Genomic DNA, 16,637 nt, shown 5'->3' with positions numbered 1-16,637 from the left:
ACAGAGTTTCATACTTAGACAGTTTAGAGTATCTAATATCCAAAGGTTTAAATATGTAAATCCTAAGTAGACTGTGCAGCAGCATCATCCTCCTCCAGCTCTTGCTCCAGAGGTATTTCCTCAACAACATCTGCTCCCATCCAAGTGGATGATCATCGCAAAGAAAAAACATACACAAGCAGCACACAACACAGAAGCAAGGGTGAGCTAGATAAACAGGCAATAATCATATTGTTCAATCAATTAATAATCATCATGCTTAGTACATATAAAACAGTTAATACATAACACTTTAAACCATGACTCAAACACTCACGCGACTCGTCCGGATTAGTATAACTGTCGAACTATTGGTCGTCTTTGCACTTGCGTAGTTCAGCTGGCACTCCCCAACACTATGCAAGGTAAATCCCCCAATCTGTCTATGTTTAAACTCTAAGACTATAGACGAGGACCTCCCTCTACTCTCACCACTTACACTGCTCTCCTCTATTTGAGCATGAACAGTGCTTCGAGTGTAGGGATAGACATACCAGTTCAAAGCTCCATACAGTTATACAGAACAACAAAAACACCCCCACACATCACTTTCAATCATCTCACCCTGAGATGTCCACTTCATACTCAATCACATCATTTTAAGCCACATAATTCAAATATATGAACATACATACATCTTGGCAGTCAAACAACATCAAACAGCTCAAACAGATGTGGAAAAATATGAAACTAACTGAACCAGGTCTCACAACGCACCAAAATGCAAGGCATGACAGCAAAAATTCGCATAGCGCACCACCCTTGGTGCGCTGAGCGAATTTTCCTGACGAGGGGAGTGTTTTTCAGCTAAAATTCGCATAGCGCACCCTATTTCGCATGGCGAATTAATTCGCAGCATACATCAGACTTCAAACCTCTCGTTATGCACCCCGCTCGCTCTTCGAATTAAATGGGCAGTGATCCCAGACCACCATCAGTCGCATAGCGACAAGATTCGCCATGGCGAGTCCGAAAACAGTGAGCATCACCCTCTGGAAATTCGCATAGCGCACCAACTCGCACAGCGAATTTCCAAGACAGTGAACACCCTTTTCAGGGTCTCGCTATGCAAGACAACTCGCATAGCGACACTGCATAATCTGCAGAACGTGAATTCTGCAGAATCACACACTCACACTAATCCTTACCATTTTCATTTATTTTCTCCAACTTCTAACCCTCATAATTCTTGTATCACACCTAATTAAACTTGTCTAGATTATTATAACCAGTCTTAGCATGATTCTAAAGTGATTACTACCAAGGTTTCAACTTAAACTTCCAAGTTCATTAACCCAAGGACCCAATTTTGATTCTACCATTTTAAACATGACTTTACTCAGTTTTATGACCCTAACTTGTTCTAATTGACTCATACAAGCTAGCCACACTGTCCAATTGCACTCAAGACCACCCATGCTTAAACTCCCTACCTTAGTTCCTCTCAAAGGACCAAAAACAATACTCTCTTAACCCTTTACTCATCTAACATGACTAACACATGATTTCCACCTCAACCACATCTCCCTAACCCAATTGGTCATCGGAGAAGAATCAGATGTCTGAACGCATCAGTCTCACCTTCGACGCCAGCACATATGACTAGTCACAACTGACTGGACCAGGCCAGGACTGCTCTATGATCAGGGATGTGCCAACTCAGGTTTTTAAGATTCTTCTATCCTACCAACACAATACTCTCAACAAGTCCCAAGTTATTTATCTAAGTCATCCAAACTGTCCTATGGTGTTTAGACTCTAAATTCCCCATTTCCCTATCTCACTTCCCTTTTCAGTAAGCTAAAACAGTACTTGTACAGTTTATTATTACTCCTTGTTATGTTATTATAGAATTCTCATTCCCAATCCTCTCCCCCAAAATTGCTTACAGCCAACCAACTCATCCAAGTCCAATAAACATCAGTATATCATGGTCACACAAATTTCACATTTTCACCAATACAAATCAACATGCTCACCACAGAATATAACTCAACAGTAATAAACCACAAATTATCAAGCATACACACCATACAGTTCAAACAAAACATAACTAGCTCCCCTTACCTCAGAGTCGAACTACCAAGCTCACAGGAACGCTCCTTTACGGAGTTTCACCAAATGAGAACTCAACCAAACCCTACAAACCACCAAGGTGGTGACAGTAACAGCTCTTAGAGCTTGATTTAAAAAACAAAAATTATAAACAAAACCCCCTAGTAACATACAACCAGTAGCATTGCATGTTATAGGTTTGAGAATGAAGACAGAGAAGGGAAAAGTTAACTCACCGGTCCAATCGAAAATGCGATCGGTTCAAAAGGAAGCCTTCGGTGAGATGAACGTCTGAGCACCCTCCAACTCAAGATTGAAAGGTTCAAAGAGCTGAAAATTTAGAGAGAAGGCAGAGAGAGAGCTTTAGGGCACAAGAGTTTAGAGAGAGAAAAGAATTGAAGTTCAAGGAAGAGAATGGGTTCTGAAAAGCCCCTCCTAAGGTCAAGTTGGCCTTAGTCAGATGGGCCTGACTACCCCACATAAGGCCCAAAGACCCTTTGTTAAATTTACAGGCCCTCACAATTTGAATCTAATTAACATTTAAAATAATTGAGCACGTGTTTAATATTTAATAATTCTTAATTTAATAAGTATGCAGTGTTTTTTTTTTAAATTAATAATATCTAGAATTTTAAATTTTGAAAAACATATTTTAATTAAATATTAACGTTAATTTAAAAAAAATGCATATAATGATTTTCAGAAATCAAATATATGTTTAATTATATTAACTATTAATAAATTTTAAATAAATTAAAATAATTAACGTTATTATAATAAAATTATAACATTTTTATTATACTAAAAATAAGATTATATATGTCTACTTGACCAAATATAATTTAATGCATAGTAAGTTTTTACTAATTGATACCGTTATCATAATTCATAATTCATAATTTTCATATCCTTTATATGTGAAAAATGATAATTATAAGTAAAAATATTTCGATACCATTAGTTAATACATTTTTTTATTATAACTAAATTGTAATTTACATTATTAAATTTTAAAGTATATCAAACGGTTTAATTAAATTAAATTACATATTATATATTTTCTTTTTTTATCTTTTAAGTTCAGAAAATCATTTTAAAATGTTCCACTTAGAAAAATGATATCATTAGTGCAGTCAAGGGAAATGACAGCGGTTGTTTTCGCCCATAGAATGTGGTTCCTAAACCGAGACATATATACAGGCGAGGTAAAAACAGGTAGGCTTTATGCCTCGGTTCAGAACTGAAACAGTAGGGTTTTTTTTTCTTTTTTTTTTTTAAGGACTTTTAGCCTCGGTTCCTTCTGAACCGAGGCAGTAGAATGATTTTCTTTTTTGCTTTTGTCTATAAAAAACCCTCCTTTCATTGTGCAAATTTGAAAGTCAACTAGCAGATCGCGCCACCACCGCCTTCGAAGTAGCCACCGCCAGCGTCCACGCAAATCGTGATAGCCTCCTTTCATTATGCGCAGAGAACTCGCGGCAGAGCACAATCTTTCCTTCGTGGCAGGAGCAAACAATTTCCCCCAATCTTCACTATCAATGCTACCATCATCAAACCCTAAATCAAACAGTTTCCCCCAACCTCACTTCGCGCAACCTCCATTCATCCTCATCAACAATTTTCAACCTACAAAGTGCCATCCAGAAATCGAAATCTGCGAGGGATGGTCTAAACCCTAGAATCGAAACCTGCAAGAGAACCTTGACTTTTTTTGTGTCGACGCCGAGGACAGAGCCTCTGCTGTGGAAGGGTCCCAAGCTCTGAAAAGCCACCTGGAGCCACCCTCCGGGAGTGCAACCGAGGTCGAGAATGGTGGCGCCACGGTCGAGATCGGGAGCGCAAACCTGAATCTAAAGAAGTTTGAAGGCGGAGCGAGCCACGTAGCTTAGCCGTTGAGCCTCCTTGTAGAAAAAATCTGTAGTTTCACCCACACCCATCTCCTGGTGGTGCTTGTTTTGTTATGGCTGCAGCGAAAGCGCATTAGGTTGGAGCATAGAGAAGAAAGAGAAACAAGAAAAAGAAAAGGGAAATGGGAGATGGAAGAGGAACGGTCGTGCGGGAGAAAATATCAAGGACCAACGACCTCGGTTTCTAGGATAACCGATGCCTTCGGACCGAACGACCTCGGTTCCTAGGCCAATCGATGCCTTAGGTCTGATTGGTCAGGCGTAGCAGGCAGCATAGCAGGTTTTACAGAGAGGATGGACAAGTCTTTCGGCCTCGGGTGCCTTGTTAACCGAGGTCATATCTCCTTTATGCTTCGGGTGAGAAGGAACCGATGTCTATAAGTTCGGCTTAATTACGACAATGTCACCGTGTTTTGATAGATTTCGGTTTTCCATAAACCGAAGCCTATTGAACGAGTTAAAAAGCGTATTTTTTACTAGTGGATATAAGTAAATAAAAAGGATTAGTGTGACGTGTTTATACTTTGTTTTAGTATGAATTAATTCAAATTAAATATTATTACAGGCAACGAACTTTAATGATATTTTTTTCACACAAACTTATATAATATTTAACAAAAGTAATATTTATTTACTGATATGGTCTTTAGATATCTATTTTTAGTAATATATTTTTATGTGTTGTTTAATTTATTATTTTTATTCAATGTGTATGGGTGTGGTGATGTTGTTTAATCTAAGTTAGTCACCAATATAAGCTTGTCACTGAGTGGTTTATTTTTTGTTCGAAGGTTCATAAGGAAAAAGTTATATAAATGATTTGAGTTTAATCTAATAAATATTTGCACTTCTTTTAATCAAAACTTCAAAATATTATATTTATGAATTTTTTTTCTTTATATAATATTTAATTTTATTGTTTTTATTTAAAGTAAGACTTCAATTAGTTCTTAATACAAAATTTGAATTTACATTATATAAGTTAAGTGAAGTTATATATAATTAGGAATGACGATGAGTCGGATCAATGTCTATCTATAACTTGACTTGGAAATGAAAATTTCACCACAACTTGTTCGTTATTCACACGGATACTTGTTTCAATTGTTTCAAAAAAATCATGAATATTTTAAAGTTGTGAATACCTATAGATATCCACAAATATTATGAATTTGTGAATATTTGTAGATATCCGTAAATATTAAAAAACAAAAAATTATACATTTTTTAAATAAATTAAAAAAAAGATAAATTTTAATATAAATAAAATAAAATATAAATTAAAATTTAATTTTAATTATATTTAATCTAATAAAATATAAATTAATTTTATTTTAAATTAAAATATTATTTTATTTTTTATGGATAAAGAATACTTATAATATTGCGAGGGAATTATTTTTTCATTCCTATATATAGTACTAGAAAACTTAAAAAGGATTTGAAAGAAGATGGAAAGCCAAAGTGTAGGTGAAAATCCCCTTCCTGTTGTTGACTTCTCGAATGAAAATATGAAGCCTGGCACTGATACATGGGTTGCAGCATGTGAAACGGTGCGGAGAGGATTTGAGGATCACGGTTGTTTCCTAGCACACTTCGACAAGGTTGCTCCAAACCTTATAAACTCCGTTTTCTGTGCAATGGAACAACTCTTTGATCTTCCACTGCAAACCAAAAGGAGAAAAACCAGTGACAAACCCAACCATGACTACACTGGACAAGTACCCACCTCCCCTCTTTTCGAATCCTTTGCCATTCATAATCCATCCAACCTTAAACACTGTCAAAACTTCTCAAACATTATGTGGCCAACAGGAAATCATCATTTCTGGTACTACTTATAATTCACTGTCTGTTTTACTTGTATCATATATCAGTTGTGATGTGATTAAGGTTATTGACTAACTTGATCTGTCTTGACAGTGAAAGTGTGAACGAGTATGCCAAGTTATTACAAGAGCTGGACCGAACGGTGAAGAGAATGGTGTTTGATAGCTATGGCCTGGACAAGGTGAAATGCGAGTCGTTCCTGGAATCAACCGATTATAGTTTTCGAAGCTACAAATACAAGATACCTGCGACGGATGAGAGCAACGTGGGAGTGAATTCTCATACGGATTCAACATTTATAACCATATTGCATCAGAGGGTAGATGGATTGGAAGTTAAATTGAAAGATGGAGAATGGTCTGCTATTCATGCCTCACCTTTGTTTTGTGTCTTGGCTGGTGATGCATTTATGGTAAGCTTTCTATCAAAATTCAACCAATATTTTGAGCTTTTAATTAACTTACAAATATGACAATTTGGTTAGGTGTGGAGTAGTGAAAGAATTCGAGCTTGTGAACACCGTGTGATTCTGAGATCAAACGTAACAAGGTACTCCTTGGGGTTACTTTCGTACAGTGCTAAGATGGTGCAAACATTAGAGGATTTAGTCGATGAGGAACATCCAATACGCTATAAGCCATTCGACCATTATTCCTATGTTGGTTTTCGTTTCACAGATGAAGCCGTAAAATGTACAAGTCGTATCAAAGCTTATTGTGGTATTTAATTTCATGCAATCTATGTATCTTAATTACGAGGGACTTCAAGACCTTTTCATGTATATATGTTTATATGAATCTTATTTCATTCTGTTGTTACATCTTAAAACAGTCATTCATTTATTTACTCTAAATTTCATATCATAAGGTTGGTTGTATAAATTCATTTCAAGAACTAAAATAAGAAACTCTTGGAAACATAATGTTTGTCTAGAAATAATCAACAAATAAATATTAATTAGTTCTAGGTCAATTACTAAAAGAATTTAAAATTGATATTGAAACTAAATATTTTTTTAACCCACAATTGAAGTTCTGATTCCAAGTCTAGTATACTCTTAACCAATATTAAAAGTGACAACATTTTACATCAATCACAAGATAACATTCATATGTAACTTAGAACATGAAAACCATTTTTTTTATATATGTAACACCGTTTTATGTTATGCATATAAATGTATTTTATAAGTCAACTAGGCTCGTAACCAATGTAGAATGTAACTTATGTTTCGAAACATGATGGTTAATTTTGAGTAATTGTGAACTTGTAAAATTAAAATGAATAAAAACTATAATTATATAAGTACGTTATAAACCAAAATTTGCATTCAAACAAATTTTTATATAATACAATTTTTATATAATGGAAGAAAATTGTTAATTGTCGATACACAATTAAATGACAATATTAAAAACTCATTAATAATTTGAGTTTATTAAAAACAAAAAAAAAATCATTGGTAAAATAGTTGTCAATAAATTTGACTAATAAATTGTGCAATTTGTCAACAATTACTAATAATCGTAAATTCCTCAATAAATATCGATGGGTAACTATTAACATATTTTAATCGTTAATAAATTATATCAATAAAATATGTCAATAAATTATGTTGTTGTGTATATTATTGTCACATTCATCATTTCTGACTCCTCTTCCTCTTCTCCCTACCCTTTCTCCTTATCTTCTTTCTCATACTCTATCCATCTTCCAACTCTGACAGCAACCGTGATCACACCTATGGTGTCATTGCCTTATTGCTTTAGCTTTTTCTCCTCCTCCTCCCTTTACTCCTCTTCCTTCTTCTCTTTTTCTTACTCATCTTTTCTTAATATAGAAAAAATATCACATTAAACTTTGACAAAAAAATTGTAAAGACCTGAAAAATAGAGTGTTATAAAGCATATTGGTGTATTAGAATAATGAGATAGATTATTTACTCAAAATAATCTTATAATATAAATAGAATTCTTATAAACACTTCTCATTATTCTAAGAACATTTCATCTCTCTAAAACTCTATTCCTCAAAGTTCTCTGAATTCTCTCTAAGATTTCTTCGTACTGAGTTATCTGTTCAACGATCAGGAAGTGTCTAAGCGATCCTGACGTTGAGGGCCGATCAATTTCTCGTTCTTCAGCTGGTAAGTGGTCTCTCTTTTTTGTCCGTTCCTCTTTGTACGATGAGCATGCAATGATTCTAGTTGCATGTGATTAACCAGTATTTCCTTCCATTTCTAGCTCAATTTAGGTTCTAAGTGTGGTTCTCTATCACCAATTGGTGAGTTGTAGGTTTCTGTTGAGTTTCCTTGCTGTGCAAGGTACGGCTGGAACGTTTCTGGTTTGGGGCTGTGTATCTCTGAGGTAAGGGAAGCTAGGTTATGGTTTAATTATCAGTTGTTGTATGTTAGGATATCTGTGATTAAGTGTTGTGCAGTTAACATTTCAGATTATGAATGTATGTTCCTAATTGTTAAAATGGTAGAAATTGTGAATTGTGATTGATGAGCTGATTTGGATGAATCTATATATTGTAATTGTGTGAATTGGTGATTGGTATTGGCAATGTTGTGATGTAGTGTTGTTGAAGTAAAGTGTAAAGTGTTTTGGGCTGGTTTAGTGCATGTTAGAGGAATTGAGGTAGTGAATTTGAGAATTAGTGGTCAAGGACTGTTGGTGACTGCTGGGATAGTCTAGATAGGTTATATGTGACTGGTTTGAGTCATCAAAATGGTCAAAAACAGGTTCAAAGTGGTAGAATTGGTTTTGAGTCTCTAAGTTGATGAATTGGAGGTTTTAGAGTAGAGATTGGTGCATAAACACTTTAGATTGGCGTTAGAAATGTTTAGAATCCTTTAGGAAAGTTTAATTTAGTATATACATCGAATTAGATGTGTTAGAAGTTGGCCAAGTTGAGTAGAATTGGTAAAGAGCGGTGGAGTTGTGTAATTCTGCAGAATTTCATTCTGTAGATTATGCAGACTCGTTGTGCGAATGGATTCGCATAGGGAGTTACCTTGGCGAGGTGCTCTCTGCCTATATACCCGCATAGCGAATGGGTGCGTTGTGCGAGTGAATTGAGAGGATTGCTCTCTGTTTGTCAAGCCGCAAAGCGAATTGGATCGCTATGCGACTGATTGGTGTCTGGAACTATTATTCAGTTTATTCGATTAGCGAGTGGGTCTCGCTCTACGAGTGTTTAGGAGTGTCAAGCCTCTGGATGAGGTTCTTGAGTAGCGAGATTGGGTCGCTATGCGAGGGGTTGGGGTTTGATGCTTTTCATCTATTATTCGCATAGCCATTTTAGTCGCTATGCGAGAGATCCAGTGTAGTTGGTCTCTGTCTTGGGTTTTCGCAAGGCGAGTTAGGTCGCTGTGCGAGAAGCTTATGGTCTCGCTATGCGAAGGGGTGCGCTGTGCGAGAGATACGTTCTAGTTCGAGTATTGTATATTCTTATGTTGTTTGATATGTATCAATAAGTGTGGTATGAAGTAAGTTGAAGTTGTATCATGTAATATCTGTGGTGATTGTGGTATGTTGAAATCAAAAGTGTAAAGTTCAAGTGTGGTTTATGGACGTAATTCCATGATCCTCAAGAAGAGGAGACATGGTGGTGCCCTATGTTGTGATTCAAAGTGGAATCTCTAGTTGAGATTCAAGTAAGTTTAGAATGGATGCAGGAGCTCAGTCTTGGGGGTTATCCTGAAACTCCAATGGTCTTTCATTCTCAAGTAGAGAGGATTGATCCATGTCGTGAGGAGTAGCAGGAGGTCATAGTCTTGGGTGCTTCTAGTATGGCCCAAAGTGAGTGATAACGGACTAACCTCGTGAGTGTGGTAGGGTGAAACTCATTGGCAATGGCTTTGCAAAGTAGTAGAAGCCACCACGAGTGCAAGACTCGCCATAGCTCGGCAATCATTCTAAGTCCGGACAGTCAGAGTCAGTGTGTGTTATGTGTGAAGGGTTTACGTGATGTGAATGTATAATATGCTTGTATGATGTTAAATAAATTGTTGTATGATTAGTCTTTGTTTAAACTAGCTTACCCTGTTGTATGCTTGTGTTTTGTATGTTTCGGCTGTTTTCTTCTGCGATGACCATCCTTTGGATGTGAGCAGCAGAAGAAGAGGTCTCTTTGGAGCAAGCATTGGATGGAGGTGATGCTGCTGCCGAGTAGTTGCTTTTGGTTCTTTAGATATTTGTAAATAGTTTTGGAATAGTCTTCGGTCTGTATATAAAGTTTTAAATTTATAGTTGTTTTTGGATGACTGTAAAGATATCACTTTATATTTTAGATGGATAATTGTACTACTTTATCATGCATGTTGCTTCTCTTTATTATAGTTTACACTATATATATTGGGATGTTACAAAAATTATTACTCATTCCTCCTCCTCCCTTTACTCCTCTTCCTTCTTCTCTTTTTCTTACTCATCTTTTCTTAATATAGAAAAAATGATCACATTAAACTTTGACAAAAAATTATTACTCATTTTACTAACAAATTTATGTACAAAAGAAATTGTTGGTAATATGTAGGAATTATAAATTATTGATGAAATTTATTAATAGAAGTAATTGTTAGATACGTTACAAACAAAAATATTTATTGATAAGACCAATTTTAATTTATTGACAAAAGTTTTTGATGGGTACATTATTATAAATATTTTATCATTGATTTAATTCTACATTTTTTTTAGAATATTTGTAGATAAATTTGGTTTTATCAATAAATTTATTTATATCAGTAATTTTTAACAACAACAACAAAAATTCTTCTAATGGAATTAGTTGTTCATCCAGTCCTAACATCTTCGATTGTTTTCATGATCAATGACTTTTTTATCTCTAAATACTTGTAACATAAGTTGGTGGAAGAATATAACTGAAAATCATATATGTAAGTTGTTAAAGTAATAGTAAGACATTATTTTATCCACCTCGGACGAACATTTTTTTTCAATAAAAACAATTATCATTCACCTCATATAAAAATAAAAGACAAACAAATATTATTAACATAATCTGTGGTTAATACCATGGATTATGTAAAATATTATACTATACAATCATAAATCATTTCACAACATATGATTAAAAGTCGTAATGATAATATTTTTAATTAGTTGATAGTAGAAACATGTTTTGTTAGTATATGATTATTATTCAAAAATCCAGTGGCCAAAGTACTAATTAATAAATTATAACTTCAAGGAATACCTGTGTGTTACACCTAATTTTGTCTGCACTGGAATTTGGATAATCAATATTATCCCTAACACGTTCATCATTCAGGGTTCTCGATCGGATTTTCTATACCATGTCAAATCCATACATCGATTCACTTTCACTAAAATCCAATGTATACATGGTTTTGAAACAACACATGAACACAGTGACAGCACTACATTCCAAATCAAGTACACGTAACAGAGAAATAAATGGCAGAGAAATCTTCCCAATGCAAAAACAACATATGAAAAACATATCACACATATATAGTTTGGTGAAAGTTTAAGCTAGGCAAGCTTTTCACACACCACAATAAGCTTTCATATTAGCACTGTAAGTGAAGTTTAGTAATCCAAGATGATCAAAGGGCTTATACTGCACTGGATGTTCTTCATCAATAAGCTCTTCGGGCACTTTCAGAATTCCTTTGTAGAAAGCAAACAGACCAAGAGAGTACCTTGTTTCATTCCCATTCATCACAACCTTATGATTAGGGGACTGTATTCTGTCATTGCTCCAAGCCTGCATTATTAAACTTCTCTATAGTCACAACATATATATTTTCCCACTTTCCTAAATATCTTTTTAATCCCTTATCTTAGACATAAATCTAAACTTGGTTAATTAAAGTTTGATCTCAAACTTTTAAACTTTAAAAATAATAAATATAATATTTTTATAACCTAATTAGGTGAACTTTTTTTAGTGTAAAATGATATTTCGTGATGATGTTTGAATTTCTTTTACATCATTTAACATGTTTCAACTCAAATACAAACTTAGAACACAGTTTAACACACATTTATATTTTCTCACTTCTCTAAATACCTTTTTAATCCCTAATTTTAGATATAAAATTAGAATTCTTTTTGTTTAAACTTTATTAAAATTTGATCTCAAACTTCAAATTTAAAAAATGAATAGTAATATTATAAACCTAAGTAGATAAACTCTTTTTTAGTATATTTGAATTTGTTTATATCATTTAACATGTTCAACTCAATTACCAATATAAAACACAGTTTAACACATAAAAAAGGTTAAATTTGTTAAGTTAAAAAAATTATATTTATTCATTTTAAAAAATTAGAGAACAAAATGTATTAAAATTTAGAACAAAGATTTCAATTTCATTTATAAATTTAAAAATAAAAATATATTTATCCTTAATAATATTTGTTCCGACTAAAAAAACTTAAGGTGTTGGTTTTGCTTTTCCTTGAATTTGTGGAATCATAAAACTTAAGCTTGGAACTAATATGAAAAATAAGAGTTGTAAATTTGTTCTGACCATGAGTCCATCACCGGCCATGACGACAAAGGAATTTGTCGAAGAGAAATCGACATGAATCCAGACACCATTCCTTGTCTCAACCATGAGTGCATTGACATGATTTTGGTGAAGAATTGTGGTGAAGCTCTTGTCAGTGTGAGCCACAAGACCCAGTTGAGGCTCAACCTCTTCTGGTGCTGTGTGTGCCAAAAGTCTAAGGAGATAACCTGTAGATCGCATGTATGACTCATAGTAATCTGAAAGACCATAACTTTCAAATATCATTCTGCCCACCGTCTTGTCCAATTCTTCTGCTACCTTTGCATACTCATATATATATTTACTAGACAAATCCACACCAACACCAACAAAAACAATGGAATGGGTTAAATATATTAATTTAATTTTGACAGCAATTATATCACCTTTTAATTAAGAAAGTTGATCATCTACTCTTAAGTGATGTCAGGTTATTGAATGTACCATAACAAATCTTTTGATTTTAGAGTTAAGAGAAGGATTTAGATTTGGAATATTATTTTTTGTTTTCAAAAACAATACTGTTGTTGATTCCATTCTCAAATTTATTAATAATATCGTTAGGATTAATTATTACATTTATATGTTATCTACTTTGAAACTCAAAGCTCCACGATGATTATGTACTTAAAAGATGACTCAAGATAAGAAAATAAATACATATTTAAATTATTTTTAATCTCAACTGTTTAAGGATTATAAACTATTGAATAGAATAATAGTTTAACATGATACTAACAAGGAATGACATGACAATTTCAGAAGATCTTGTTTTATAAACTATGATATCATCTTAGATTTATATCTAATTCAACTTTGCAATATTAAACTGTAAAATGAAATTTGTACTCAACACCTTATTTATATATATGTATTATGATTTTGTCGTATCTCAAAGTAATAAAAGGTACTAATTTTGAAAATACAAAAAAGTTTATTTTAACCGATAATAGTTATTAACAGCATGATGATGTAAAATAAGTGAGTGAAGCAAAGAAATAATAAGGGTATGTACCAAAAGTGATGATTGCCTTTAGGCCCCATTTTATGGGTAAAGCTTTGAATTCCCTCTAGGGTTGTTCCGTCGTCTATTCCCATGCTTTGGTGGAGGGGAATCTGGGGGAGTTGTCCAACGTAGCCCTTCAATGGCGAACCCTCGTATGTGTTTCTTCGTTTGGTTTCAGGTGAGAGATCGAACAGCTCCTTCATGGAGCAGAAAACACCGTTTTCTAGCTCATCACAAACTTTATCATACACAGCTACAAAACAACCATGTTCTTCAAGTGCTTGCCGCACACTTGTGCATCTTTCTAACCAGGAATCGCTCCCTGGCTTCAAATCTTCCATGGTGAAATCTAGAACAGGAATCATAGGATGTTGTTCAGAACCCATTCTTTATGATGTCTGTCTTAATTATTGCTTTTGCTAACTATAGTTTTATACACTGCTTCGAATTGGACTTTATTTTGAAGTTTCATCTGAATTAATAGAACATTATATGTTTACATACTTTTATAGAATATATTCTGTATCCAATATGTGATCATTTCCAAACAACAATAGAGTTGGGACCATTGAGGCATGAAATTTCACTAATGACAAACTAATTAAATTAAAGAGTTTTTCTAATATTATCCGTATATGTTAAAGCCAGCAATGTCAAATAAATGAATTTTTTAATCTTCCAAAATATTATATATTAATGAATTATTAGAGTGGTCCTGAGATGGTCCTAGGTTCCTCTGGACCATTAGCCAAGATTAAGTTATATAATGATATTTTAGTAATTAATAAATTATTTGTTTTACAGTCTTTGGTAATATATCTTGTCCAACGCTACTTAACTTTTATTTGTACGTTTGACAAGGACTTTGGTAAAAAAAAAAAAATTATTTGACAAGTGTACGAAGGTTTTACTTTAGTTTTCAATTGTAAATTTTTAATTATAAAAATTGTGTTGTACGTAGCGTTGATTAAGAATGAGATAAAGGAAATTAACTAATTAAATTATGTATATAAGCATGGATTGAAATAACTTAGTCTTTTCTATTTATGAATTCATTCGTAATGTTTTTTAATTATGATTCTACTATTTTATTAGAGCAATTTCTCATCTATAAACACTTAGAACTTTTATAAAATACTAATTTTTCATATAATTGATAAAATTTCAGTGTTAAAGATTATATTATAAGGAGTTAATGTATATATCAAGATTATACCGTTATATTGAGTGATTTTAATCAAATTTAATTCTAAAAATTATTTTTAAGATTTCTTCTTAAGATTTAAAAATACAATTATGTAGTCTTTGTAACATCCCAAATTCTCACATTGGATAATTCATAATTTATATATTGTAACATTACATTTACGGTAACATCCCGTAATCTCACCCTTTAAAATTTCCTAGTTGATATAAGTCTATACATGTAAAAATGTTCTAATTATAGTTCTTCTACTTCTCCCTTCCTTGGCACTGAGTGAGGCAACATTCCTTCATCTGCTCCCGTATAACGAATTATACGATCATCGCACATACCCAAACACAAACAAGTAGGGTGAGCTAACATGCAACCAATCATGTATGAAACATGCATGCAAACCTCATATAATAATTATGTCATACATACTCATACCATCATACAACAATCACATCATACAAACACAAACAAGTAGGGTGAACTAACATGCAACAAATCATTTATAAAACATATATAATTACCTTGATATAAACATCATATAATAATTATGTTCGACACTCTCATACCACAATTCCTATTAGACACTCGCCTCACAATACCCAATAGACACCACAATACCCAATAGACACTCATCCGGATGATACGTTGATGAGCGGTCACGGGAAGTTATGCACTTGTAATGACTTCTACTTCTTCTTTTTTTTAATATACTTTCAAAATACTTCATATCATTTACAAGGTTAATCCCCTCACTATGTCCAAAACCGGCACATAGACCAGGACCTCCTGCTCCTCTCACCACATAATTCATCCCTCTCTACTTGAGACTAGATGATTATTAGAGTATCAGGATAACCTCCAACTACGGGACCCTCAACATCAACATATACACAAATACCATAACATTTATTTAATCTCTCCACAAGACTCATACCATACTAATATTCCTCAACTCACATTATACCCTTACAAAATCTCCCCATACTACTCATAACATGTTCAGATGCATAAATTCAAATGCAGTATAATAAAATGCAATTATCACAATTATAATTCATAATTCCATATCTACCACAAAAATGAATTCATCAGACATTTCCATTCCAACAAGATATATTGCACAATATTTTAATAGTACAAAATCTGTTCAATAAGATTTAAGTTAAAAACTTGTCGAGTAGACTTCCAGGAAAGAGAGGTGCGTCACAATGGACAACTTAAGTACCAAATCTTTCCTTAGCCAAAGTGTTCCTCAACTAGTTTTTAACAAATTTCTTATTTACAGATTCAAAACAACAGCATATAATATTAACACCGAATTTCAATATAGATAAACATACAGTAAGCATTAACAGTATTCATACATAATTTCAAGATATGAATAGTAATAAAACAATACTAAGTCATAATATAAAAGCATAGAAATACTAAATCATAATATAAAAGCATAGAAAAGTTAGCTCCCCTACCTCTATTCCAGACGTCTCTTGCTCTGAATTTATTTCTCCGAAACCTTTCAGAACCTCTACCCTTCTTGCAACTAAAAATTTCTCTCTAACTTTCTCTCACTTGATTTCTCTTCTCTTGGTGCAGAATAATCTTCCCTCCCATGGTTATTTATAGTAAAAAAAATTTACTATTCATTAATATTTTAATATTATTTATTATTTTAATATTATTTAAAAATAATATTTCAATCATTTTCTCACCAAATCTGATCCTAATTTCTACCTACTACTTTCTTCCATGCTAAGAAATCCAAATGCTGAAAATTTATTTTTACTATTCACTTTTTACTATTTACTATTTACTTTTTACTATTTACTATTTACTTTTTACTATTCAATTTAAAAAAATTTACTAAATAAGTTACCAAAAATTTGAACCTCTCCTTCTAAAATTACTATAATTTTATATCCAAAATTTACATTTTTCTATCCATTAAAATTATTATTACTAATAAAATACTAAAATTTACTACTATAAATATATATATATATATATATAGATTTTTTTTTATGGGTCTTACATTCTCCCCAAGAACAAAAATTT

At 33.0% G+C, this 16,637-nt stretch overlaps 2 protein-coding genes across 2 annotated transcripts; one reads left to right on the top strand and one right to left on the bottom strand.

Annotated features, from left to right (window-relative positions):
- Window positions 1–5,452: 5,452 nt before the first annotated feature.
- LOC124839685 (putative 2-oxoglutarate-dependent dioxygenase AOP1) lies at window positions 5,453–6,649 on the top strand. The gene is made up of 3 exons (XM_047315585.2): window positions 5,453–5,832; window positions 5,925–6,243; window positions 6,316–6,649. Exons 1-3 carry the CDS (start codon window positions 5,453–5,455, stop codon window positions 6,556–6,558), a joined length of 942 nt encoding a protein of 313 aa, XP_047171541.2. The 3' UTR covers window positions 6,559–6,649.
- Window positions 6,650–11,249: 4,600 nt separating this feature from the next.
- On the bottom strand, window positions 11,250–13,810 carry LOC124839683 (putative 2-oxoglutarate-dependent dioxygenase AOP1). Its single transcript, XM_047315583.2, has 3 exons — window positions 13,397–13,810; window positions 12,361–12,685; window positions 11,250–11,591 (listed from the first exon to the last, which is right to left on the bottom strand). The coding sequence occupies exons 1-3, from the start codon at window positions 13,771–13,773 to the stop codon at window positions 11,370–11,372; spliced, it is 924 nt and encodes a 307-aa protein (XP_047171539.2). The 5' UTR covers window positions 13,774–13,810; the 3' UTR covers window positions 11,250–11,369.
- Between the last annotated feature and the right edge of the window lie 2,827 nt (window positions 13,811–16,637).

The sequence above is a fragment of the Vigna umbellata genome, chromosome 8, assembly GCF_029865625.1.
Source record: "Vigna umbellata cultivar VRB3 chromosome 8, Vumbellata_1.0, whole genome shotgun sequence".
Taxonomy (NCBI): Eukaryota; Viridiplantae; Streptophyta; class Magnoliopsida; order Fabales; family Fabaceae; genus Vigna; species Vigna umbellata.
The sequence above is the reverse complement of the archived record's forward strand: the minus strand, read 5'-3'. Positions and strand labels throughout refer to the sequence as shown.

Coding starts and splice junctions, on each gene's coding strand:
- LOC124839685 (XM_047315585.2), top strand. CDS start 5,453: ATGGAAAGCCAAAGTGTAGGTGAAAATCCCCTTCCTGTTGTTGACTTC. Junction 5,833..5,924: donor ACAGGAAATCATCATTTCTG/GTACTACTTATA, acceptor CTGTCTTGACAG/TGAAAGTGTGAACGAGTATG. Junction 6,244..6,315: donor TGGCTGGTGATGCATTTATG/GTAAGCTTTCTA, acceptor CAATTTGGTTAG/GTGTGGAGTAGTGAAAGAAT.
- LOC124839683 (XM_047315583.2), bottom strand. CDS start 13,773: ATGGGTTCTGAACAACATCCTATGATTCCTGTTCTAGATTTCACCATG. Junction 12,686..13,396: donor AAAGGCAATCATCACTTTTG/GTACATACCCTT, acceptor GGATTTGTCTAG/TAAATATATATATGAGTATG. Junction 11,592..12,360: donor TGGCCGGTGATGGACTCATG/GTCAGAACAAAT, acceptor TTAATAATGCAG/GCTTGGAGCAATGACAGAAT.